The sequence below is a fragment of the Asparagus officinalis genome, chromosome 3, assembly GCF_001876935.1.
Source record: "Asparagus officinalis chromosome 3, Aspof.V1, whole genome shotgun sequence".
Classification (NCBI taxonomy): Eukaryota; Viridiplantae; Streptophyta; class Magnoliopsida; order Asparagales; family Asparagaceae; genus Asparagus; species Asparagus officinalis.
Genome location: NC_033796.1, coordinates 25,996,469 through 26,024,337, shown reverse-complemented (window position 1 = coordinate 26,024,337; position 27,869 = coordinate 25,996,469). Strand labels below are relative to the sequence as shown.

Sequence of the window (27,869 nt, the reverse complement as noted above, 5' to 3'; positions counted from 1 at the left end):
TAGAAGAAATGAAAAAAGAACAGGTTTGTTAAACCCTCTTTGTATCTGTACGCATTCTTCATTCTTCAAATTTGCTTTTCTCTAATATAATTAGATGATCATGTTTTTAAAAGGATAAATTGCACTAAATCCACAAGAACTTTTAGTGTTTTTCAGTAAACCCCCAATAACTTTTAAACTCGTACTAAAACCCTAATAACTCTTATACTTTGTAGAGTAGGCCCAATAAGCTTCTGCATTTTACTGATAACCCCTATAAATTAGAGGAAAAAGCATTTTGAAAGTTATTGAGGGTTCATTGTAATTTATCCAAAAGATGTCGGGGTTTGTTTTGCAAAATTTATTGGGGGATTTAGTGTGATTTTGAAAGTTATTGGGGGTTTGCCCCAAAATGCTGAAAGTTATTGAGGGTTTAGTGTAATCAACACTTTTTAAAATATTAGTTTGGGTTTAGTGTAATCTACCCTTTTTAAAATATTAGTTTCAAATACTTGTAAGATGATCAATGTTTCAAACCAAAACAATTAACCCCGAATATATCCAATTTGTTTAACCAAATTAATACCATTAATAAATAGTGAAATTTCATTACTTTTAGGATGACAATAAAATTAATTAAAGCATAACTTCCATGCTTCATATTCCGTGTATCTACTCTTCTGTAGTTAATGGAGAATCCAAAGGATTACTATAGCATAAATAATAAATTAAATCTGCCCATTTATACTTAAAGTTACTATTCGCACTACAATAACTTATTGTATCATAAACAGTAAAACAAATAAAATGTATTAAAACTTGCATCATTCTTTAACTATAGAGGAGTATATATGATTTCTAAATCAAATGTATTAAAATTTGGATTCTTTTTTAAGTATAGAGGAGTAGATATGATTCTAATTTTAAGCATACAATAATTAAATCAAATGTATTAAAACTTAGAGGAAGGCAAATTTAAAATACAGTGTTTAAAAATATAGGGGGCCGTGCTTTGCACGAGGTGCGCACTAGTATATATCTATATTAGAACCATTTCTAAAATATTTTTTTGTTTGGACTAAGGTAGATGGCCATCTGATCATTAAAGCGAAGATGAGAGAGATCCTTTAAAACTATGTACAATTGCCTTAGCAATATGCTTATATATGGATATTCCAAAAAACCCGTCTCCTCTTAATCATCCCTAACCTGAAACCCTCGAAAATTAATATTTTTGATCACCCAACCCAAAACTGACGGATACCTATTACCATTTTGTCAAGGTTGAAGGTTCTCCGTATTATCGAATCTGTTACCAGAAGAATAATTCAAATTATTACTTATTACTAATTATTATTTCAATGGTACTATTTTCTTCCAAAGTTATCATAGGTCATGGAGGACGATGCCTATGTGTACGTTTGAATTTTCATGGCCAACAGATGCTAGGAATATAGACATGGGGATACATATGTATAACCATTAATATTCACTTCAATACTTGTTAATTTTGTGATCAATTTCAAGTACAATGTATAATCATTTACACAACTAGTACTTCCATTAATTGAATACATCGATACTTTTGTGCAATGCCATACCCGAATACACTACGTATCATCTGTACAACTAAATCACCATGTATGAGTCTTTAGTCCTAGTACTATTTTCATATCTAATCAATCTAATGCTAGATATATAGAAGACACTACAGAGAAAATACTCGCTCATAACAGTGTTATAACCGTCCATTAAACAATAGTACACACATACGAAAAATACATATATAAGACGAGCTCATATCTTACACACTAGTATGTGTTTTTGAGAGCTAGTGAATCTAATGTTGAAATAAATGAATCTTAGAGGGTTTTTATTGAAAGATATCATTTAATGATTGGATTCCATAGATGAAAATTAAAATGTGTTTAATAAGTAGTATGTGAGTTTTAGTCTCACATTGGCTAATTGAATGCATTTTAGTTGGTTTAAATTAACACGCGTGTTATATATAGTATAACAAATGTGTTAGTATTATACACTTGTGTTGATGTATAAGTTGTTGGTTATAAATCAAATATTAAGCTCATAGCATATAAATTAACAAATAAATTCGAATGTAAAAAAGCATCAGAAAATCTGGCCTGATCGGGAGCAGTCGTGTAAACATTGCCCTAGAAGATAAAGGACCCGCCTATCGCCCTGGCACAGATGATCCCCTTTCCTCTAGCGGTAAAACCCCCGGAATCGACCGACCTCTGTATTCGGGCGAGAGAACAGAGTTTCAGCTCAGATGAAGAAGATTGCCCAATAAAGCAAAACTGAAAACCTTTTAGAGAGGGGAAAGACAAAAGTTTTTTTCTGTCAAAGAGATGAGAAGAGGTTTTTTTTCTGTGTCTATTCTGAGCTCACCCCACGGCTATATATAGTGTTCATAACCCATAACCGTTGAGTAAACTCCGCGTAACGTACGCAAAAAACACGCGTAAAGTTTGATCGTTACGCATAAATCTCACAGCAGTTACGCACACAAAAAACGTGCAAAAGAAGTTTGACAAAACAAAAATGCGTAAGCATGCGGTGCGGCGTTACGCGCGCGCTCGTGTGATACGCAAAGTTCAAACAATACAAAACCTAAAATACTATTCAAAGCCCAATAAGAGGAGATGCAATTTCAACCATAAGCTATTCATTTTATTTTCCAATGTAGGACCATTCACAATGGCAAAATTGTCTTTTCTCAATAACATAGCCAAATCCCCCCCCCTCCACCCCAAACTAATATTTGGCTGAAAACATAAAAATTAATAAATAAATCAATAAATCACAAAACAAATATAGGTTGGGCAACCTTTCGTATCGTGAATTCGGGAGAGGTAGCTTTCAGCCTTGAACCTTTCCTTAATGAGTTCATCGACACCTGAGGGACATAATGGACTAGGCTTTGAATTAGGCCTATTGTACCATGTATTGATGAAAACACACACAATACGTCTTTCTCTATTGAGCATAACGAGTTGAGCGTTAAATTTCATGCTCACAATAAACTGACTCATGAAAGTTTCTTGGGGTTAGCCCAACCACCCCCTAACCACGGCCATCACGATTTCTCTCATGTAGGTAAGTACTCTAAGGCTACTATAGCTAGATATCATACCCTCCGCAATACACGCGTTGGACTTATTAAGAGTAAAACTTAGCCTAACCACCTGTATCATAAGAGCATCGTCACCATACAGAAGGAAAAGTAGCAGATGCTACCATAATGATATATAAATATATGTAGGTCGATGCTCCACACGAGTGTCACTAGTCCAGCTTGTTACTACCATATTAAACCTACGTTAGGACTGCGTCTTCAAATAAAGATTGGATTACCGCTGTCAGTGACCTCATTTATGGGCTTAACCCCATCTCCCTCGATGAATCTAGAACCACACTCCTGGATAAACCCTTAGTCAAAGGGTCAGCAAGATTCTTCTCGGACTTTACAAAGTCTAAGATCACAACTTTGCCTACCAGACGTTGTATGAATTTATATTTTATTTGAATATATCTACTTAGTTTTTTTATTAACATGTACTTGCTTCAGAAGCTCTATGGTAGATCTAGAATCAGAGTGAATGAAAATTGGAGGAGAGGGTTTAAGGGACCAAAGAAAGTTCAAAGAGTAGATCTTTTAACCATTCTGCTTCAATACAAGTGGTATCAAGAGCAATCAATTTAGATTCCATGGTGTTCCTGATAATTACTGTTTGCTTACATGATTTCCAGGATACAACAACACCACTAAAAAGAAAAACATATCCATATGTAAACTTTACATCGTTAGAACCCGTGATCTAGTTAGCGTCACTATACCCTTCTATAGCATCAGGGTACCCAGTGTAAGTGAAGCAATAGTCAACTGTGCCTTTCAATTATTTGAATATTCTCTCTAAGGCAATCCGGTGATCTTAGCTAGGGTTACTGGTATACTGGCTCAGTCTCCCTACAACATAAGCTATATCGGGTCTGGTCTGGTTAGATATGTATAGAAGAGATCCAATCAGCTGAGTATACTCTAGCTGGGAGACATGTTCACCTTCATTCTTCTTCAAAGATATAAAATAATCATAAGGTGTGGGGAAGGGTTTAGAGTTACGAAAATTAAATTTGATTAGCATTTTCTCAATTCTATGAGAAAGATTTAAAGATATTCCTCTAGTATCTCTAGTGATTTTTATTCCAAGTATCATGTTGGCAAGATCTAAGTCTTTCATATCAAAGTTCTTGAAGAGATAATCCTTAACTTTTAAGATTAATTCAAGAGTTGCTCCAAGATAAGGATATCATCAACATAGAGACAGAGGATGACGTAGTCATTGTTTATCACTTTAGAATAAACACATTTATCATTTTCACTCACAGTGAAGCCATATTGTGCAATAACTCTGTCAAATTTTTGGTGCTATTGTTTAGGAGCTTGTTTAATACCATACAGAGATTTAATGAGTTTGTAGACTTTGTTTTCCTGACCTTTGATAATAAAGTCTTCAGGTTGATGCATATAGATTTTTTCATCTGAATCACCATTCAGGAAAATAGAATTGACATCCATCTGATGTATGATCAGCTTATGAATAGCAGCAAAGGCTAATAATACTCGGATAGTTAAGATTCGGGCTATAGGAGAATAGGTATCAAAGTAATTGATGCATTTTTGCTGAGTATAGCTTTTAGCTACTAATCTAGCTTTATATTTATCAATGGAACTATTAACTCTAAGTTTCTTCTTGACTATCCACTTATAGCCAACATGTTTATAACTTGGAGGTAAGTCGGTGAGTATCTAAGTATGGTTTTTCATGATATATTTTATCTCATTATCAATGGCTTCTTTCCAGAAAGAAGATTCAGGTGAATCCATTGCTTTCTTAAAAGAGCTTGGACCACCTTCAATAAGAAAGGTAAAGAAGTCTTCTCCAAAATCTTTTTGAATTCTATCTGTTTTACTTCTTCAAGGTTCAAAATCTAAAGGCTGAGAAGAACTAGAAGATGATAGATCAGAAGGAAGAGATGAACTAGGATTTTCTGAGACTTTGGATTTGAAAGGAAAGATGTTTTTTAAAGTAGACTGCATCTTGCTTCAATGATAGTGTTATCGGATATGTCACTAATTTTAGAGTTAATGAAAAAGAAATCTGTTAACATTACTATCTAGTGCATATACAATAAAAGCAGCGTCAACAGTCTTAGAACCAATTTTCATCTTCTTAGATTCGAGAATAGCTAGCTACCTTAGCCAAGCAACCCCAAACCTGAAAGAAGTTTAACCTAGGAGTTCTCCCCTTTTAATATTCATAAGGAGTTATATCAGAAGATTTGTGGGGAATTCTATTAAGAATGAAGCAGGTAGAAAGAAGAGCTTCACCCTAGAGATTTTCAGATGATCCTGAACTGAGTAACATAGAGTTTACCATGTCCATTAGGATTCTGTTCTTTCGTTCAGCTACCCTGTTAGACTGTGCTGTATAGGAAGCAGTTACCTCATGAATAATATCGTGTTCTTGGCAATATCCAGTCATATCATTTGAGGTATACTTCCCCCATGATCAAATCTTAGAATCTTGATCTTTCTGCCAAGTTGGTTCTTAGATTCAGTTTTATACCCCTTAAACCTATCTAAAACTGTATCTTTAGTTTTGAGAAGATATGTATAACAATATCTGGAGTGATCGTCTATAAATGTCACAAAATATCTCTTACCCCTCGGGTGAGAACTGGGTTCGAGTCACACACATCACCATGAATTAATTCAAGGGGTTCAGAGTTTTTAGTTATAGACTTAAAGGGTTTTCTAGTGTATTTCCTTTGAACACAAATCTCACACTTAGACGAGAGATCATGAGAAGATTTAGGAATAAGGTTCAATTTAATCATTCTCCGCAAGGTTTAGAAAATTGACAAGTCCAAGTCATCATTGCCAAACATCACAAGACTCAACAATTTGTGCAACAGAAGACTCATGAATTTTATTAGAACTGGAATTGATTACATTGAGCTTGAAAAGATCATTACAAGTAAAACCTTTTCCTATGAATACATTGTTCTTTGAAATCACAAATTTATTAGATTCTTTTACAATCCTATAGCCAGCTCTAAGAAGAAGAGATTCACTATTAAGGTTCCGATGGAGAGAAGGAACATGATGAACACTTGTAGATTTAGAGCTTTCCCAAAAGTTATAGTGAACTCTATATGTCCACTTCCCATTATTTGTTTAGTGGAGTCATTTGCTAAGCTTATGCTTCCTCCACATGATTCCTGGTAAGTTAAAAACTAAGGGCGATCATTTCAAACATGAATATTAGCTCTGGAATCCAAATACTAATTAGTGGAAGAAGTAAGAGGATTTACAAGATAGGAAGAAGAGGCTAACCTGAAGGAATTTGGATTTCCTTCTGTTGATGCTCGTGAATAAATAGTCGATGAGGGTTTCCCACTGTCAGATGCAGTTTTGATCCTGGCGACGGTGGAGAAGAAGGAGAGGATGAATGTTAGAGCTGACTCCTCCTCCGATTTTATGCTCGATCCTGAGTGCGCGAGGTGGACTGATAGCTTGCACATGCAAGAATCGTAGGAATACGAGGCTAGTTTCCCCCGTGGTACCTCCGACGATCAAGTCGGTTGGTAAACTTGGAGAGGATTTTTTGAGAGGCCCCTGGACCATTGAGATCCTTGTAGGGGGTTTTCTCTTGAGAGTTATAAAAATGCTTTTGATGTAAAAAGAAGATCCCAAAGGGGAGTAAAGCTCGAGTGTAAAAAGAAGCAGAGAGACCTCTCTCTCACTTACCCTTCCTACCTCCTTTATATAGTCCATATCCTCTGAGACTTTTGACTTTTTCTCTTGCACAAGAGGGCAGTTGCAGGGTAGGCAGATAGACTGCTGAGTTATCCTTCTCCTTCCAGATATCGGCTGATGATTGGAAGGGAAGTCATTCGAATACAAGAGACGATTGTCCTCTCAGTACCCTGGGTTTGTCAGAAGAGGCAGGGTGTAGGATAGGTCGGCTGCGTGGCCGTCCTTCTCTCTCCAGATGTCGGCTGGCGATTGGAGGAGAAATCATTCGTGCACAGAGAAGCATCATGGCAATCTTCTGGGAAATGACTTGTAAGCCGAATAAGTGGCTGGGGCACGAGGGTTGTTAGAATAGATATCTTGATGGGACTAATCAATACTGTTATGTCGATTGATATCTAAAATGATCCTGGTGGGCTCTTATCCCTTTAGCCGAGGCGGGTTGATCTGCGAGCCACCATTATGATTTGGTGACCTGATAGTCGAGTGGGCTTCGGATCGGGTATATAGTTGAGTTGTCTACTCGAGGAGTCGTCTTAATTACGATGGGGCGACTGATCCCGCACTTCGAGTCGGTCATGATGACCCGTTGATCAAAATATGGCTTGTCTGCTTGTCTGGTCGAGGGACTTAGCTCTGACTGGGCTTTTGAGCCTCTAAGTTGATTTGGACCATAGCTCTCTTGGGCTTATGCAGACATTCTCCCGATATTTCTATTTTAGTATGATGACCTACCATAACACCTTCAATCATGTTTACTTTGTTTGATCCATTTTCTTTAGGGTCAGGTTTGACCGGTTCCTTCTTCCGATAAGAACAGTTGGGAGCCAGGTGGTTGGTTCTACCACAAACATAGCAAAACTTTCCATCAGACTTATGGCTGGAAGGATTGGGATTATATTTGGTTTTGTTGAAGGATTGTTGGTTTTTCTTGAATTTTTTCCCTTTCAGTTTGAAATTCCTAGATTTAGGCTTATCCTCTACCAAGTTTAGTTTAGCTTTTATTTTAGATTTGGTTTTGGAATTTTGCCTATACTGGTCTTCAATTCAAATAGCCTTAAGGGCTTCAGTTAGTGTTAGATCTTCTTACTTGTGTCGGAGATCTCTAGCAAATCTAGACCAGGAAGGAGGGAGTTCGTCAATCAGACAGTAAACTTTATAGTCATTAGTAAAGTTTTTTCATTTTGATTGAAAATGACGAAGGAAATCTTGGAATTCATGAATTTATTCATTTATGGGTTTGTCATCAACCATCATAAACTTATTGAAGGAAGAGGAGGTGAAACGCAGAATTTCAGCATCATCATAGTCATATTATGCTTCAAGAGTATTCCATAGGTCTTTAGCACTTTTGAACTCATAATATATGTCATAAAGGTTGTCCGCAAGTGCACTAAGAATCCTATGACAACAATGATAGTTGATTTCTTCTGGTTTCATAGAGCTAGAAAAGGCGCTAGCACTAGAATCAGAAGTGGAAGAAGTAGGTTCAGGTTGAGGACCATACACAGGAGAGTTGGAGAGTTGAGATCCACTAGATGAAGACTCAGAAATGTCTATGGCAGATAGGAGACATAGGATGGTGAGCCAGTATCTCATCTGATTAGCCCACATTTATAATTAACATCGATGAACTTAGGTTTGATACTCTTGGAATGATCATGATTAGTCATAAGTTCGATTTAAGTTAACTAGTCTAGGTATTTTGGAATCTAAAGGAATAAAAGGGTTTTGTTAATACCACTGGACTAGTTACTTAGGAAATCATGACTTTAAAGAATAAGATGCAATATGAACAACACAATATAAACAAAATAATTTAATTGAAACAATCTAAGCAATAATTGCAAGAATCGAGTGTAAAAAGAAGCAGAGAGACCTCTCTCTCACTTACCCTTCCTACCTCCTTTATATAGTCCATATCCTCTGAGACTTTTGACTTTTTCTCTTGCACAAGAGGGCAGTTGCAGGGTAGGCAGATAGACTGCTGAGTTATCCTTCTCCTTCCAGATATCGGCTGATGATTGGAAGGGAAGTCATTCGAATACAAGAGACGATTGTCCTCTCAGTACCCTGGGTTTGTCAGAAGAGGCAGGGTGTAGGATAGGTCGGTTGCGTGGCCGTCCTTCTTGGCGATTGGAGGAGAAATCATTCGTGCACAGAGAAGCATCATGGCAATCTTCTGGGAAATGACTTGTAAGCCGAATAAGTGGCTGGGGCACGAGGGTTGTTAGAATAGATATCTTGATGGGACTAATCAATACTGTTATGTCGATTGATATCTAAAATGATCCTGGTGGGCTCTTATCCCTTTAGCCGAGGCGGGTTGATCTGCGAGCCACCATTATGATTTGGTGACCTGATAGTCGAGTGGGCTTCGGATCGGGTATATAGTTGAGTTGTCTACTCGAGGAGTCGTCTTAATTACGATGGGGCGACTGATCCCGCACTTCGAGTCGGTCATGATGACCCGTTGATCAAAATATGGCTTTTTTTTTTTTTTTGTTGAGGGACTTAGCTCTGACTGGGCTTTTGAGCCTCTAAGTTGATTTGGACCATAGCTCTCTTGGGCTTATGCAGACATTCTCCCGATATTTCTATTTTAGTATGATGACCTACCATAACACCTTCAATCATGTTTACTTTGTTTGATCCATTTTCTTTAGGGTCAGGTTTGACCGGTTCCTTCTTCCGATAAGAACAGTTGGGAGCCAGGTGGTTGGTTCTACCACAAACATAGCAAAACTTTCCATCAGACTTATGGCTGGAAGGATTGGGATTATATTTGGTTTTGTTGAAGGATTGTTGGTTTTTCTTGAATTTTTTCCCTTTCAGTTTGAAATTCCTAGATTTAGGCTTATCCTCTACCAAGTTTAGTTTAGCTTTTATTTTAGATTTGGTTTTGGAATTTTGCCTATACTGGTCTTCAATTCAAATAGCCTTAAGGGCTTCAGTTAGTGTTAGATCTTCTTACTTGTGTCGGAGATCTCTAGCAAATCTAGACCAGGAAGGAGGGAGTTCGTCAATCAGACAGTAAACTTTATAGTCATTAGTAAAGTTTTTTCATTTTGATTGAAAATGACGAAGGAAATCTTGGAATTCATGAATTTATTCATTTATGGGTTTGTCATCAACCATCATAAACTTATTGAAGGAAGAGGAGGTGAAACGCAGAATTTCAGCATCATCATAGTCATATTATGCTTCAAGAGTATTCCATAGGTCTTTAGCACTTTTGAACTCATAATATATGTCATAAAGGTTGTCCGCAAGTGCACTAAGAAACTCATAATATATGTCATAAAGGTTGTCCGCAAGTGCACTAAGAATCCTATGACAACAATGATAGTTGATTTCTTCCAAGTGCACTAAGAATCCTATGACAACAATGATAGTTGATTTCTTCTGGTTTCATAGAGCTAGAAAAGGCGCTAGCACTAGAATCAGAAGTGGAAGAAGTAGGTTCAGGTTGAGGACCATACACAGGAGAGTTGGAGAGTTGAGATCCACTAGATGAAGACTCAGAAATGTCTATGGCAGATAGGAGACATAGGATGGTGAGCCAGTATCTCATCTGATTAGCCCACATTTATAATTAACATCGATGAACTTAGGTTTGATACTCTTGGAATGATCATGATTAGTCATAAGTTCGATTTAAGTTAACTAGTCTAGGTATTTTGGAATCTAAAGGAATAAAAGGGTTTTGTTAATACCACTGGACTAGTTACTTAGGAAATCATGACTTTAAAGAATAAGATGCAATATGAACAACACAATATAAACAAAATAATTTAATTGAAACAATCTAAGCAATAATTGCAAGAATATATATATATATATATATATATATAATTTCCTAACAGAAAATCAAGTAATTTTATTTCAAAAAATATTTATAACAAGGTAACAATTAATTTCCTAACAGAAAATCAAGTAATTTTATTTCAAAAAATATTTATAACAAGGTAACAATTAATTATGAATAAGACAATTAACTGTAATTATTTAAGCAATAATTATCAACAATAATTAACAACTAATCACTACAATTATAAATTCGGATAAACAGTAAATTTTATTATTTTTATGAACAATAACTTTTTAGAATAAAATTTTGGATTTAAAAACAAAAGCTATAAACTGTTTTATCTTCTAGATTGTTGGTTATAAATCAAATATTAAGCTTATAACATGCAAATTAACAAATAAATCCGAATGTAAAAAGAATTAAAAAATTTGGTTTGATCGGGAGTAGTCATGTAAATACTACCCTAGAAGATAAAAGACCCGCCTATCGTCCTGGCGCAGATGATCCCCTTTTCTCTAGCGATAAAACCCCCTAGAATTAGATAGTCTCTATACTCGGGTGAGAGAATAGAGCTTCATCAGCTCAGATGAAGAAGATTGCCCAATAAAATAAAACTAAAAATATTTTAGAGAGGAGAATGACAAATGTTTTTTTCTTTCAAAGAGATGAGAAGAGGTTTTTGTTTTCTGTGTCTATTCTGAGCTCACCCCACGACTATATATAGTGTTCATAACCCATAACCGTTGAGTGAACTCCACGTAATGTACACAAAAAACACGCATAACGTTCGACCGTTACACATAAATCTTGAAGCCGTTACGCACACAAAAAATATGCAAAAGAAGTTTGACAAAACAAAAATGTGTGCGCGTAGGGTACGACGCGTTGCGGCGTAGCGAGGCGTGGCGCGTGTGCGTGATATGCAAAGCCCAAACAATACAAAACCCAAAACACTATTCCAAGCTCAATAAGAGGAGATGCAATTTAAACCACCAACTATTCATTTTATTTTCCAATGTGGGACTATTCACAAAGACAAAATTACCTTTTCTCAATAACATAGCCACATAAGCGAGCGGGACACACACGATTCATGCGAACGGGCTCGTGCGCGCGTGTCTGAGCATGTGCTCTTTTTTGCATGTGTTGTTTTTAAACGAGTTTAAACGTTTTGCATGTTCTTATTTAAAACCAGCAAAATGTTTCGTACATTACAGATGTTACAAGGATTGAATAGGTTTTATTACAGACGTTACAAACATTATAATAACTAGAATTCAAAATTTTGTCTCCCATGAAGCTTATAAAGGGCTTCTTCTGATCATTTGAAAAACACAGATAAAAAAATCTCCTGTCTTCTTTTTCTTTTAATAATTCTATAAGCTATTAAGTATTGGAGGTTCAGGCGAACTGAAAAAATAGTCGTGGTGTTCATAAAAAGAGAGCGCTTCTTTGGATTGCAGCCGTCTCATCCTTAGAAGTATTGTGCAGACCCAACGCTATCGTGGGTGGAGCATAGTTTCTTCAAGGAAAGTCCTCTGTTAAGAGGGTGATTCAGTACTTCTGTAAAGTATTTCAAACTTAAAGTATATTTAATATAATATTTCTAACTTTCTGCTATTTTCCTTCTTTCCTGTATGGTTTATTCTGCACTATTTTGGATCTATTTTTATGCTTATTTTTTACAACATCTAACACTCGATATAAAAAATACACATATACTCACTCAAATCAGATCATAACCGTCAACTAAATAATAAATCCTAGTTTTCTAGACACAACTACTCAGTCAAATCAGATCAAAACCATCTACTAAATAGTAAATCACACTTCACAAGACACAACTACTACGTATATACATCCATACAACAATACCTAAGACTTAAGAGGAGTTCACTTCCATATATTCAACCATACCATGCACTTAATTACTAGTAGAAAAACGAACAACCTAGACATAAATTTTTGTCTAGGTTGATCCAAAGTCCCATCTAGGTTGGTTCACCTAGACGGAATTCCATCTAGTTAGTTCCGTTTATTTTGAATCCGTCTACATTGGCTCAAACTAGACGTAATTTCATCTAGAGTGATCAACCTAGACGGTAGTCAACCTAGACGGAAGTATAAAATCCGTCTAGGTGGCCAACCTAGACGAAAATCCATCTAGGTGGCCAACCTAGACATATTTCCGTCTAGGTTGATATTTTTTTAGCAAAAAAATATATTTATAATTTGTATTTCCCTGTACAATTATAGTAATATATTAATACATCCAATAAATACTATACACATGAATACATCCAACCATCTAAATATAATCAAAATTCATTACAATTCCATTCAAAACCAAATATAATCAAATCCGACACAACGCACAAATCCAACCATCCAATCCAAAATATACATTAACCAATTCCGTCTAATATATACATCCAATAACATATATACTAACAATGTACATGAATAAGATAGGATACACGATATGAATAAATATAGTGTTATAACAAATAAAACTGTTTATTGTAAAACCTCATCTATCATCGTTGTCGACAATATATCTATCTCGATTATGAGAATGGATGCTACTCCCTCCAATATCTCTACTCTGAATGTTCAATTGAATAATCATTATGTGGTGTTTGATAACATATTAAATAAAAATGAATTTATAAATATAAGAAAAAATAAGGTACATGAGCGCTGCTATGTCTAGCGCCAGAATTATCGTCAATCGGACTTATGATCCGTATGATACCACCATACGCGCTATAAGAAATCGCACAGCCTAAATATTGTATAACATACCCCATAAGATCGTCCATCGAGTTCTCCGTCTGTGCAACTCTAGTCATCTCATTAGTCACCTAAATATGCAGCTCCGGGTCAATCTTGTCAATCAAATACGCAGAGATACGTGCGACAAATAGCATAGCCTAGAAACTGCTTGGGGCTACTCTCATTGATGTAGATGGCATGGAGGATGTTGTGGATGATCTCATGCTTATACCGGGTGAAGCTCCAACACCATACAGAGGATATCTTCCTCTCCTATTATTAGGGAGAAATAAATATTAAATTTTGCTCTCGAATTCAATAATGTTGGATATCTTCCTCTCCTATTATTAGGGAGAAATAAATATTAAATTTTGCTCTCGAATTCAATAATGTTAAACAAATATAAAAAATATTAAATTTTGCTCTCGAATTCAATAATGTTAAACAAATATAAATAGGAACGTAGTATTCAAATTGATTCGAATTTTTACCATCCATACCTATTATGACCCATCAGATTATGTGAGAGAGTAATGTTCTCCTCTATAGAAAGCGTGTGAGGTTCTGGCTCGGTTTGTTCCTCCTCCTGCGAAATGTACACAAATGCAGTCACCTTAGATGCAGCCTCAAATCCCTCCTAAAGCACAAATATATAGTTAATTCAAGGTAAAGAGCATATTATTTGTGTTCTCCTTTCCTCATAATATTAACAACAAAATAGAGTTAATAATACTACTCAAGGTATGTATATGTCTCATCACTAACTCGAGATTTGCCTTGATCTTATCCCGATTATTCTCATCACCCCTATATATCTATCACGGAAAGTACCATACGTCGTTTTCCCCCTCAAGTGCATCAGTATTAATGTTTTTCTCTGTCATATTATAAATTATGAGATTTCATAATCATACTAAACATTAAGATCATTTAAAGCTTTAAATGATATATACCGTATCCTGACAATAAACATCCTCCAGATTGGCATAGGAGTATGAGCCCAAGTGGTGGTCATGCAGCTTCTTTCTTCTATTTTCTTTCCCATTCGTAGATTTATTCTTAAAAAACCAGTAAATATGCAATGAAATAATATCTTAAAATTATAAAGTAATTTTCATGAAACTAATCTTAGCGGCATCACTGTCCAAATACATGAGGAGAGCCGTGAAATAAATCTCGTCAACTCGATCATCGAGGTTTAAAAACCTCTGTCAGTCCTCCTCATACCTGTCATAGGTTTTATGTTTAATCTCATGCCTCCATTGTTTGAGGACTGCTTCAACCTTGACAATAAACACATAATTCCAAGCCCCCTCAAAGTCCTCAAGGCAGAAGCGATCCTGTAGATTTACATACATATTTAGTAAGGATAATTTAATATTAATTATTAATTATTAATTATTAATTATTAATAAATGAAAAGCTAAAGTAATATGCAGTTACCATAAGCTCAGTTCATATAGCCTCGTATGCGGTCCATGGTAGTTCTCGGAAATAAAAATAAGGGTTGATAATGTTTGCTCTACTCACGGGAACCCCAATATATGCATTCAATCAGGTCGACCAAGAACCAACGGGCAAATTAGAACTATTCCACCAAATTATCGCCCTCATTCCTCTTGGCAGTTGTTTAGATTCAGGCTTACCTCTGCCACGTCTGTTTTCTATACGATCTGGCTTAGCACCTACAATAATAGCATGATAATATATCATATAATATATAAATATAAAAATTAAAAGTATTTATACAATTTACCATTTACTATCTCTCTTTCTTTTGCTGCGAGTGCAACGGCTTTCCTAGTCTCCAACATAGGAAGCATTTCCTCTAACTTTCTTGCAGCATGTGAGTGATATTTCCTTGAGTCAACCATGGACTTATGAGAGTCCGGAGGTAAGAGTAAGCTGAGATAGTCCTGTGTCTTCGGCCGCAAGTCAGTATGAAATGTATAGGATGGATATGTAGGGGTCCAAGAAGCACCTACATAAGAAAGGAGAATCATTAATATGAATTTTTAATTGATCATTATTAATTATTAAATATTGAATACTTGCATCGGGGGATGGTTCTGGTGTTGCATCAGAGGGGCCGAGTGATGAATAACCCACATCTGCAACAAATAAACACTACGAGCTAGATAACAAATAATTTATAAACTATTAATTAAATTTTATACATGCATCTGGAGATGATAGTGTATCATCAGCACTAGTACCTGGGGTGATGCTCCGTGATCGATCACCCTTCGGGCCAAAGAGCCTCCTTGCCCTCCTCATCTGCAAATTTAATTATTAACATAGTTAAGAAAAAAAATGTATACATGCTCATGAGATATATTATTATGAAATGCATTATTGTTTTTATTATGATAAGCTGAAAATCGGTAATGCAGTGTAATATATATAGTTCATACCTACATCAAGCACCACATTCTGTGTGTAAGAGAATTCTTGCCAAACATTATCAGATGATCCAATTGCTTCACTATAATTATCTTCACTTTCTTTAATAATATTTTTTTCATTGTTATTAGGAAGAACAACAGATCTTGGCTCCTTATACAAAATCACCCAATCAAACACGATGTTCGGATCTTTCACGAAGAAACACTGATCAACTTGTTCTGCGAAAATAAATTTTTCATCCATATATAATTTTCGCTGGAGATTGACTAGTGAAATCCATAATGATCCTTTTATTTTTTTGTAGGACACCACCGAACCTTGAACATCGTGTAACTATATTGTTTTGGTTTACCAAACCCATAAATTACCTCAATAATATCTTCTAATTGGCCATAATATAGTATGTCATCTAGAATTAGGTTCTGATCTCTTATACTTAAAAAACATTCTTGAGCAAACAAACCCATGATCCCACTGTTCTGAGTTACCCTCCGATCATCGGTCTCTAGCGTTTAAAATTTATATCCATTAACCAAATGCTCATTATAATATCCCACTTCATGATAAGGACGTTGTGCATAGATAATAATTTCATCTGGTAACATTGTACCATCAAGAAGTGATTTTTCAACCTAAGCCAAACAATTTGAGAATATTTAGGTGATGTTATATTATGAATGTTCAATAATTAGTTTTAAAATACTTACATTAATTCTTAACCAATCAGAAAATTCTTTCTTATGTCTTTTCTGAATATCATGCGCTGCATTCCTACCGGTTGTTTCATTCTTAAGCTTCTCCAGATGCCGCCTATATAAATAATATATAAGTTTGTATTGGTAAACTATATGTAAAATAAATATTTCTCATCTATATTACTGATTTTATTTGTTACCTTCGATAGTTTGCGAACATATTAAGGTTTTCCAACACATATGCATGAATTTGATCTAAGAGAGATCTCGAATATTTTTCACGCTTCCTCTCCTTATCAGGTACTTGAGATGTGGTTTTTTTTCTTGCACATGTAACATGATGCAAACACAAAGCATTTGTTAGCCACGTATCCTTCAGCTATCGAGCCCACAGGACGAGCTCGATTGCGAACATTGTGTTTTATGGAGCTCAAGTATCTTAGAATCATAAGAAGAATTAATTATTAGCACGATAATTTTAAAGAGCATATACAATTAATGAATGTAACAAAAATCGTAAATTACCTTTCAATTGGATACATCCAACGATAAGTAACAGGACCGATGATTCTAGCCTCTTTTACAAGATGTTGGGTAAGATGGACCATAATTGTAAAAATTAAAGGAGGGAACATTACTTCCATATTGCATAGAGTAACTCGGACCTCGGCTTAAAGTTTTTTAAATTCATCTACATCTATGACTTTAGAGCATAATTTTTTAAAGAATCCACAATACTTAATAATAATCTTTGACGCTTCTTTCTTCATATTATTACGGATTACAACATAGAGTAATTGATGGAGAAGAACGTGATAATCATGAGTCTTTAGACCTAAGAGTTTTCTCTCTTGCACCTGGACATTATTTGAAATGTTAGCAGAGTAATTGTCCAACAACTTTACTGATTTGAGAATTTCACAAAATCGTTGTATCAACTCATTTGATATTATAACACGAGACGGAGGCAACTTTAATTTTTTAAGGCCAACATCTTGAGCTTGCAAATCATTTCAGATATTCAAAGCAGTCAGAACTTGGCGCGCCCGTAGGTCATCCTTCGACTTGTTTACATCTTGTAGGAGAGTTGATACTATATTATCACATATACTTTTCTCAATATGCATGACATCTAAGTTATGTCAGATTTTAAGATTTTTCCAGTAAGGTAGCTGAAAGAAGATACTAAATTTAGTTCATCCTCTAGGTAATTTTTTAGCTTCGTCCTCAACTTGCATTTTTCGGACCTTTCACTTACGGTTCAATAGATTTTTTGATTTTAAGTAATCTCTTATTCCGAACAGGTTAAATTTAGAATAACAATTTTTTCCAAACACAAGTTTTGGAAACCCCTCAAGTAATTTTACGATCTCATTACCTGTCAGCTGACGCGACTTCATTCTCTTCTCAACTGTGCCATCAAATATAGCTGATAATTTGCTGTACTTATGACTTAAGGGTAACCACCTTCGATTAAACCAATAACAACTCTTTCGACTATGTGATAATTGAAGAGCTTTAAATTCCGGACCACATACAGGACAAGTAGACTTACCCTTCTTAGGGTACCTGGACAGATTAGCATAAGCTGAAAAATCATTAACCGACCATAATAGAATAGCACATAATCTAAACGACTCTTTTAAATGTTTATCATATGCTAAAATACCCTCAGACATAATTGTTTTAGCTTATCAATTAGAGGCTCTAAGTAGACATCAATATCAGTGCATGTTTACCGAGTATCAGTAATGAAAGTATCATAAACGGCTGTTTCATACAAAGCAATGGAGGTAAATTATATGGTATTAATAAAACTGGCCATGTAGACCAGCTAGAGTTCATTACCCTAAATGGATTGAATCCGTCACTTGATAGACCCAGTCTTACATTTCTACAATCTTCAACAAAACAAGGATAAATTTTATTAACATGCTTCCAAGCTAAAGCATTAGCAGGATGTCTTAATTTACCATCATCTACTTGATCTTCCTTATGCCACCTTATATTCTTTGTCGTTTCCTTGTTCATGTACAATCTCCGCAATCTAGGAGCCAATGGAAAATGTTGAAGCACCTTGGCTGGAATTTTCTTCTGTGTTATCCCTGTCTCCGTTGTAATCATTGTTGAAGAATTTATGCGTTGCTTCCACCTAGAAACTCCACATGTCGGACACTCTTGAAGGTATTTATTAGCTTTGTGGTACACAATATAATCATTCGGATATGCATCAATCTTATTATAATCAAGACCCAGAGTGGAGATAATCTTCTCAGCTTGATAAGTTGTTTGAGTATGCTATTCTCTCCTCCAGGAATTACAGTCTGAAGCAAATCAAGAAACATTTCAAAATAATTATCTGATATACCACTAAGTGTCTTAATTTGTAGGAGTTTTAGCATAAATGAAAATCTGGAGTACTCGGTACGTCCCTCATATAAGTTATTTTTACTATCTTCTAGTAGCTCCATTATTCGTTTTATTTCTGCGAAGGAATACATATTATCAATATTTTCAGTACTTTCGACATCTTCTACCTCTTCAGCTTCAACTTCGATATCATCTTCACTTTTATTTTCGATATCATCCTCGACATTATCATCAACATTATATTCTTTAGGTCGAGGAAAAATATCATTCAAAATTGTTTCTGTGTCATCTATTCGTTGGCCACCGGACGTACCAACACACATATTTGGATCCTCATCTTCAGTGATACCTTCCCCATGTCAGTTTCAATATTTATATTTTTCATCAAAACCTGATTTCATTAGGTAGATCCATATATCATTTCTATTCAGCAGCTTTATATTCCTACACCTACAACAAGAACAATACACATCACCACTTCTTAAATTTCTCGAATTTATTTCAGCATAACGCATGAAGGCGTCACATCCCTCCTTGTATCGTGTGTCACGAAATCTATGAAGCCATGTGATATCTATCTATGATTTGTCAGGAATTATCCTCATCTGTAAATTATATATAATTATTAACTATGATTAATCTCACAACTACTAGTACATCCATGAATCTTATACATTCAACACACATCAAACTTACGTTCATATATTATTTAACAATATGAATATTTATCTACATAATATATACTAATCTAGCGGATGTCATAGGAAGGCTTCCATCCATTAAGAATATAGTAGTGCTTACATCCAACTTTGTATACTTTATATATTTTCATTTCTTAAAAATTTTGACAGCACCTACCTGCTGTTCTCCTTGTACACTGTACGGATGTTATTATGCATATTAGCAATAGCTCAAAACGCAGAACAACGTATGCTTATTGTACACGGAGAATAATGAATACGTGTTGCCAAAACTTTCAAGAATGAAAATATACAAAATTAGATGTATGCACTACTATATTCCTAACCCGTCCGAGAAGGATAGATCCAATAATTATGAATTTTAATACTAATTCTTTATTCATATAATATAAAATAAATGCTCATTTCTAGGAGAAAACTTCATCTCATACCCAAATCTGAGTCGTATATCATATATTATAAGTCCAAAGAATTGGACGTAATTATTGGACAGAAGTCTAGGGATAACGTTATTTTTCCGTTCACCTAAATTGGATTATTACACATTATGAAAAATTATAATGTGTTATATATCACTCTATTTTTATTTTTTTTTATTTCACATATTTTCACATCATAAACTTAAATAATCACACCCACTTATAGCACGAATGAAACTTAATTGGGTTAGGATTTATAAGTGTTTAATTAAATTTATGATTACTAGTGTTGTTCAAATGAATTGACATGTAGTTGAGTTAGGGTTAATTCATAACTAATATTTTTTAATTAGGGTTTTAAGAATTGAACTCGTTTATTTTTATCATAAATTAGGGGTTTTAAACTAAATTCAATAATAAATAATAATAAAATTAAAAATTTTAAAGCTCAGTAGAAAAATCATACCTTTTAAGCATATTAAACAACGGACGCGCCGGTGGTCACGGTTGGACTGCTGGAAAGCTAGGATTTTTTTTAATTAAAGTGAAGGGGGCGGCTAGGGAACGGGGACGGATGAGGGGGTGAGGTTGTTTAGCGGCAGGTGAAGTGAGGGAAGGGGAAGGGAAGGTAAGGGGGTGGTCGAGGGGTTCCGCGGAGGGAAGAGGTTGACGGGCGGACGGGGGTGGGACAAATGAGCGGGAGAGGAGAGGCGGCCAAGGAGCGGGACGGGCAGGCTGGGGATGGGAGGGCGAGGCTGGGGTGCGGTGACGGGCTAACGGTGAGAGGGTGGGAGAAGGGGGTAAGGAGGGGCGGCTAGATGAGGGGGGAGGAGGGGAGGGTGTCTAAGGAGGGGGGAGGCATGAGGGAAGGGATAGGGGGAGCGCTAGGTGGGGGGCGAGGGGAGTGAGCTGGAAGGGGTGGGAGGTCAGAGGAGGGAGTGAGAGGAGAGGAGAGGGGAGCATTTGAGGACTGTGAGAGATTGACCGCGTGGTGGCGACGGTTCGGGCGAGGGGGTGGGTTTTAGGATGTTCCTTAGGGCCGTACGCTGTGAGAGCGGGAATTCGCGTCGTATATTTGATTTTAAGCACAACCTAGACGGAATTCCGTCTAGGTTGACATTTTCATCTAGTTTGTCAAACTAGACGGAACAACCTAGACGGAAAATTTCCGTTTAGTTTGATTCAACTTAGACAGAATTTTTTTCCGTCTAGGTTGTTCCGTCTAAATTAATGGTTTTTCTACTAGTGAAGCTTCCAAGATTCGCTCTCTCCCCTCTATATAACCCAAGATTCACTCTCCCACCTCTATTTAACCCTCATTCTTCTTCACATCTCTTCACACACACACAAAAAAAAGAAATCATTGCTCTCTCTCCCAGTCTCATTGTTTACTAATGGAAACTCAAACAATGCAGCCATTTGTGTTTGACGCGGCCATCCTCAGCCGCAAGCATGACATCCCCGCCGATCTCATCTGGTCCGAGGAGGACCGACCGACCACCGACTCCGTCGACGAGCTCGACCTCCCTGTAACCGATCTCGCCTGTTTTTTTTCCGGAAATGCCGAAACTGCCCTTGAGATCGCCAAGCAAGTTGGAGAAGCGTGCTCCAAGCACGGGTTCTTCCAGGTTACCAACCATGGGATTGATAAGGGTTTGTTGGAAGAGGCTCAGAGAAGGACGGAGGAGTTCTTTACGATGAGTTTGGAGGAGAAGGAGAGGGCTAAAAGAAATGTTGGAGAGATATTTGGGTATGCGAGTAGTCTTACTGGGAGGTTTACTTCTAATTTGCCGTGGAAGGAGACGTTGACGATCCCTACTAATGCCGCTGAGGAGTATATGGTCAAGACTTTGGGTGATGGCTTCCAACAGTATGGGTATGTATTCTATGTATTAAATACTTTTGGGTAATTTTGTTTTTAGTATAAATTTTATCAGAACATATACTTAGTATACGAAATATTACCACGACTCACATTAATTTTTTATTCATGGGGCAAGAAAAATGACCAGATTTATGTTTGTAGTAGGACATAAGTACTTTTTTCTAGTGAAATTGGAATCTCTCCATTACAAAAAAGTAGTGGAGAGGCCGTTACTTTATATACTAACCTTCGATTATTTTGTGAATTTTATTCTAAATTTAACACTCAACATAACGGATTTGGATCATCTCCACTACAAAAAAGTAGTGGAGAGACCACTACTTTTAATCTCAAACGTTGATTATTTAGTAGGCGGTTATGATACAATCTAAATCTAACATTTACCACACCCCCGTGTATTGCACTCATTCCTAATTTGCACTAAAAGAAAAAATCATAACCATCAACTAGTGTATTGCACTCATTCCTAATTTGCACTAAAAGAAAAAATCATAACCATCAACTAGATAATCAATGACTGTGATTATAATTTGCACTAAAAGAAAAAATCATAACCATCAACTAGATAATCAATGACTGTGATTATGTAGTGGTCCATCCACTATTTTTTTATAGTCGAGAGGATCCGAATCCCAACATAACCCAATGTACTGCACAGTCTGCACTCATACCTTATTTACTCTCAAAGACAAATCATAACCATCAATTAAGCAATTAATAATTCTAATAAAGTAGTGGTCTTTCCGCTACTTTTTTTTATAGTAGAAAGGATCCAAATCCAGTTTTGATAGAATAAACTTTCTAATTTGGTGTTTTTATTGCCGCTAAAATTCGGTGTCAATATCTTAATGCCGCATGAGAAATTAAAAAAACAAATTGAAAAGTGTGTGTCCTATTAAAATTACCAATTCGATAATTTAAACCATGCAAAAATGTTTCAAAAGGATTTGGAATTTTTTGTTTTTGATTCAGGGTTTCTCACAAATTAACTCGATACAAAACGCTTTAAATTTGGATCATTTTCACTATAAAAAATAATGGAGAGACTGCTACTTTTAGTCTCAATCGTTGATTATCTAACGGGTGATTATGATACACTCTAAATCTAACACCCACTATACCGTCATGTATTGCGTCTATTCCTAATTTGCATTAGAAATATCAATGGAAAATAGTGGTCTAACTCAAATTTTCCTAAAAGTAAGTCATTCGTGTCCATATGAACTATTGTTTTTTCCCCCTAACGAAACTACAATATTATAAGTTTATCTAATTTGATGAAATTATAGCAGACAACACAAACTGTCCTAAAATTTAAAATTCATGGTATTTATTTGAAACTAATATGATTCTAATTTCTCTAGGGTTCTCATGCAGGAATGTGTTGCAGAACTATTTGGACGCAATGAATAAGCTTGTTTTGGAGATATTGGAGGTATTGGGGTTGAGCCTTGGTGTTGGTCGCTGGTTCAGGGACTTTTATTCTGACAATGACTCCATCTTTAGGGTTAATTACTACCCATCTTGCCCAAAGCCAGACCTCACTCTTGGAACCGGGCCCCACTATGATCCGACCTCAATCACCATTTTGCACCAAGATGAGATCACTGGACTTCAAGTTCATGTTGATGGCAAGTGGTACACCGTCAGCCCTAAGCCTGACACCTTTGTCATCAACATAGGAGACACGTTCATGGTAAGCCTCATTCGTTTTATTTTTTTGCCCGTTACGTTCATATATGGTTAGATGTTTAGAGAGATTACATTCTAACAGTTGACGCGCGCCGCCGCATATTACCTAGCGACATCAGAGGATACTTTAATTTATACATTTGTTTATTTATTTTTCTTATATTTACTGCTTAGGGCACCACTACAAATAGGACAAGACACCTAGAAAATGGATAAATCTATAAACTTGCCAATATAGATTCAAGTACAATCATGATAAATTGTATAAGAACGGGACAATATCATTGCTCTGCCACTTCATTCTCATGTTATGTCCATCTGTAATTTAATGGGTAATCGTCTTGGATAAAAAATAGATGAGACTAATCAATAAACAAGATGTTATGTTAATTATATCATACTCCTTTTAAAAGTACGAGTTCGGAAAAATCTTTTCATGGTCAATATTACCCTTCACTATTTTGAATATTTCATATATATCTTAATATATCCTAATTATAATTTTCATGGTCAATATTACCCTTCACTATTTTGAATATTTCATATATATCTTAATATATCCTAATTATAATTATATCATATCCTAATTCTACGTGAACTATCTATAGCTCAACAATTTAAAAAATAATATTAAAAAAATATATAAAACATCTTTACGGTATTAGTTTGTTAAGATAAAGAAATTGTATGTAGCTAATATACTATAATATATGAAGTATTATAGAAAAATCTAAAAAGTTTTAAAATTGCACAAAGTACCCTGAAAAGTTTAAAACTATAAAAAACATCCTGACGTTTCAAAACTTAAAACAACAAATATTAATCAAGAAATTAATAGTAATCTATGAAGAAATTAAAATTTTTGGTTAACACTTGAATGTCTCAAAAATTATAGAAAAACATTCAAAATTTTAAATTACAAATAAGCACACTGAAATTCTAAATTTTAAAACTTTCAAACAACATAAATGAATTCAAGGGATTACCATGATACCCCTGAAAATTTTAACATTTCAAACTTAGAACAACAAACATAAAATTAAGAAATTAATAGCAGCCTCTGAAGAATTTAAAATTTTCAGTTAACACCTTCAATGTCTCAAAAATTATAGAAATACTCTCAAAAGTTTAAATTATAAAAAACCACCATAAAATTCTAAACTTTTAAAATTTGCAAACAACAAAAGATAAATTCAAGAGATTACCTTTATGCACCAAAAAATTTAAAATTTACTAAAATTAACCTTAAAATTACAAAAATTACAACAAAAGACTTGTTCAAAATTTAAAAATTGTAAAAAAATTCTAAAATTTATGACAAGTGCACATTAAATCTAGAAATTATTGGCAGACCGTTGATATTTGAGTTTTTAAAAATTAATGTACAATTTTAATAATTACAAAAAGAACCCTTAAATTTTTAGAGTTGTAAGAAATATTTTAACATTTAAAAATTATCACCGATACATGAAACATAGAAGTTATAACTGCCAAATTAAAAGTATTTTTTTTAATAATACTCCTAAAGTTTTAAAAATTACAAACCACCCTTAAAGTTTAAAACCACAAAAAGGCTTAAATTTTAAAACTTGTCAAATATATATATATAATTTGAAATTTAGGGTTTACTATCCATTTTTAGCATCTAAAAGTAGTTTAAATTAATGTTGGTAAAAAAAAGCAAGAGCTAATCAAAAATATTCGGTTAAGGAATAATAATTTAAAAATATATGATAGCTTTAAAATTATTTTTACTATATAAATCAAAGTAATTGTATGTAATTTTACTAATAAGTTGGAGCAGTAAAAATACATTAGTAATATTAATTGATAGATGTTTAAATCCATAAAAAAGATAAAAGACTATAATATAATAGCTTAGCATCGATTGATTATAATTTAGAAACATTAATCTCTGATATTAATAATATTTATAGGGTAATGCAAGGAATTATATATGTAGAAACTATCAGAATGTTGAGAGATATCATTTAAAAGAATCAAGCTATTTCTATTGCAGATGAGAAAGTTACAGAAATTAATAAAAAAAAACACCGATTGAGTTCCATTGAAGAATAATTTAATAACTTTATCTCAATCAAAGAAGAATTCTCCATAAAAGATATAAGAAAATTAGTAAGTATTCATAAATTTCATACTTTGTTATTCAAATACTATTAAAATTAAATATTAATATTATAATCTAAGGCAAATTGGTAATAAAAAATTAATGTATTTAGTTTAGATTTTTGTAAAAAATGACGAGATAGAGCAAAGGTAACATTATCGGTATAATAGAAACTCTTTTTGGATGCACATTAGAAGAATTCATTGTAGAGGAAAAAGAGGTAGTTCCTAATCTTATTATAGATGATGAAGATACTATTCTAAAATTGCCCAGGAAAAAGATAAAGGTGAATAAGGATTGATCTTAGCTCAAAAAAAAAAAAAAAAGAAGAAGGAATAAAAAACAATATTTTTTGTATGTTTTATAGAATAATTTAATTGTTTTGAGTTAAAGTAGAAATCTTTAGAATGGAGTTTGATGAACCCTTTTCAATACTTTTATATGCTTATGTGGATGCGTTTATCATATAAAAGTATACTAGAGTTAGCATTAATATTTAGTTTATAATTTTTATGAAGTCTATTAATGATTAAGAATAAATTTTATATTTTCTTTTGTATCGTTTTAACATACTTTTAATCAATCATATTGCCTTATTAGTTTTAGATATTCACCTTTCTTGTATAATATTATTCCAATATTTTTTCTTTTGCAACACTGTACTTTCTCAAGTAAAGCATGGTTTTATGTCAGTCCAAATAATATGAAAATTTAAATTAGCTTCAGATTATATCTATTTCTATCAATTCAAATATCAACATGAAAATTTAAATTAGCTATAACTCATTTAAACAAACATCAAAGAAAATTAATAATCGCAATGTTAAAGTTCAGAGACAAAAGTGAGCATAAACTATTAAAGTGGACCCGAGAAATAAATTTTAGCTAAGAAATAAGCCAAAAATAATTAATCATGATATCTAACCACGTGCATTGCACGTGTATAAATCCTAGTTTTAAAAAATCATAACCATTTAAATGTTATCTGCTATCGTGATTTGAGGAAGTAATTTCTCTAGTGGTAAAATAATAGCGGGTAAAAATTTAAATTAGACAACTTCCCTTCTGTTATCAGGTTTTTGATATCAAACTATCCTTATTCGAGAACGCTCATGTTTTGATATCAAATTATTCTTATCGAGTTGACGCTTTAGATTTATTGAATTTGAGAGAAATACGTGATATTAAATAATATAATAAATAATATTTTTAAAAACTAATGTAAAATAATATTGATAGTTTTTTGTTAAATCCAATGGAGCATTAGATAAAAAAAAATGGAGCATTAGTTTGTTTTATAATCTTTATTGTGCAACCAGATAAATGTGTTTTGTATTTATGCCCTTTTCATTGTCGCGAAACAATCTTCTTCAAAAGCAACTATTAATTATTTAATAAACTTTATGATTCATCTGTAGTGAAAAAAAATAGGAAATAAGATAAAATATAGATTTGGAATATATACTTTATTATGTGATCTTGAAGTTTTAAGTTGATGGCTAATGGATACTACGTATATAAACGATTCGTAAAACAGGCACTGACGAACAAGATGTACAAGAGCTGCTTGCACAGAGCCGTGGTGAACAACATGTCAGCAAGAAAGTCGCTGGTGTTCTTTCTGTGCCCGAAGAAGGATAAGATCGTGCGGCCACCAGAGTCACTCATTGACGCTGAGCACCCGAGAGCTTACCCTGACTTCACATGGGCGGCGATGGAGGAATTCACTCAGAAACATCACAGAGCTGATACCCAGACTGCTAATGTCTTTGCTCAGTGGCTTCAGAAGACCAAAGAGAAGGGGCTCACTATTGATTGAGATTGATTTATGATGATAAGTGTGTTTGAGAGATGGTCTCTTTTTATGTGAAATCCAAAGGAATAAATGATTTTTGAATGCGGGAAAAAACTTAATTTACTTGAAATGTTAATCCCCCCCCACCCCCCCTTCTTGTTAGGCAGGCTAAATCTAATTTCTTGTTTGCTGCAAGTGCAGGGACTACAGCTGCTTAGGTGTACACAATTGGGACATTTTGAGTAATTTATAATTAAAGAGTACAAATTGAGATTACAAATCACTCGAAGGAACAAACTAATCTCACCAACAAGCTCTTAATCTCTCCAAACAAAACCCTAAACAAATAGCTCAGAAAATACCTCTTTTCTG

The 27,869-nt window shown here is 34.4% G+C and overlaps 1 protein-coding gene across 1 annotated transcript; it reads left to right on the top strand.

Annotated features, from left to right (window-relative positions):
* On the top strand, nt 1-27,599 carry LOC109832164 (gibberellin 20 oxidase 1-A-like). The gene is made up of 4 exons (XM_020399600.1): nt 1-23; nt 21,413-21,873; nt 23,260-23,578; nt 27,240-27,599. The coding sequence occupies exons 1-4, from the start codon at nt 9-11 to the stop codon at nt 27,519-27,521; spliced, it is 1,077 nt and encodes a 358-aa protein (XP_020255189.1). The 5' UTR covers nt 1-8; the 3' UTR covers nt 27,522-27,599.

Bases quoted from the DNA above. Each gene is read 5' to 3' on its own strand.
- LOC109832164 (XM_020399600.1), top strand. The intron at 21,874-23,259 runs GTATGTATTCTA...GTTCTCATGCAG, and splicing joins GATGGCTTCCAACAGTATGG to GAATGTGTTGCAGAACTATT. The intron at 23,579-27,239 runs GTAAGCCTCATT...TTCGTAAAACAG, and splicing joins ACATAGGAGACACGTTCATG to GCACTGACGAACAAGATGTA.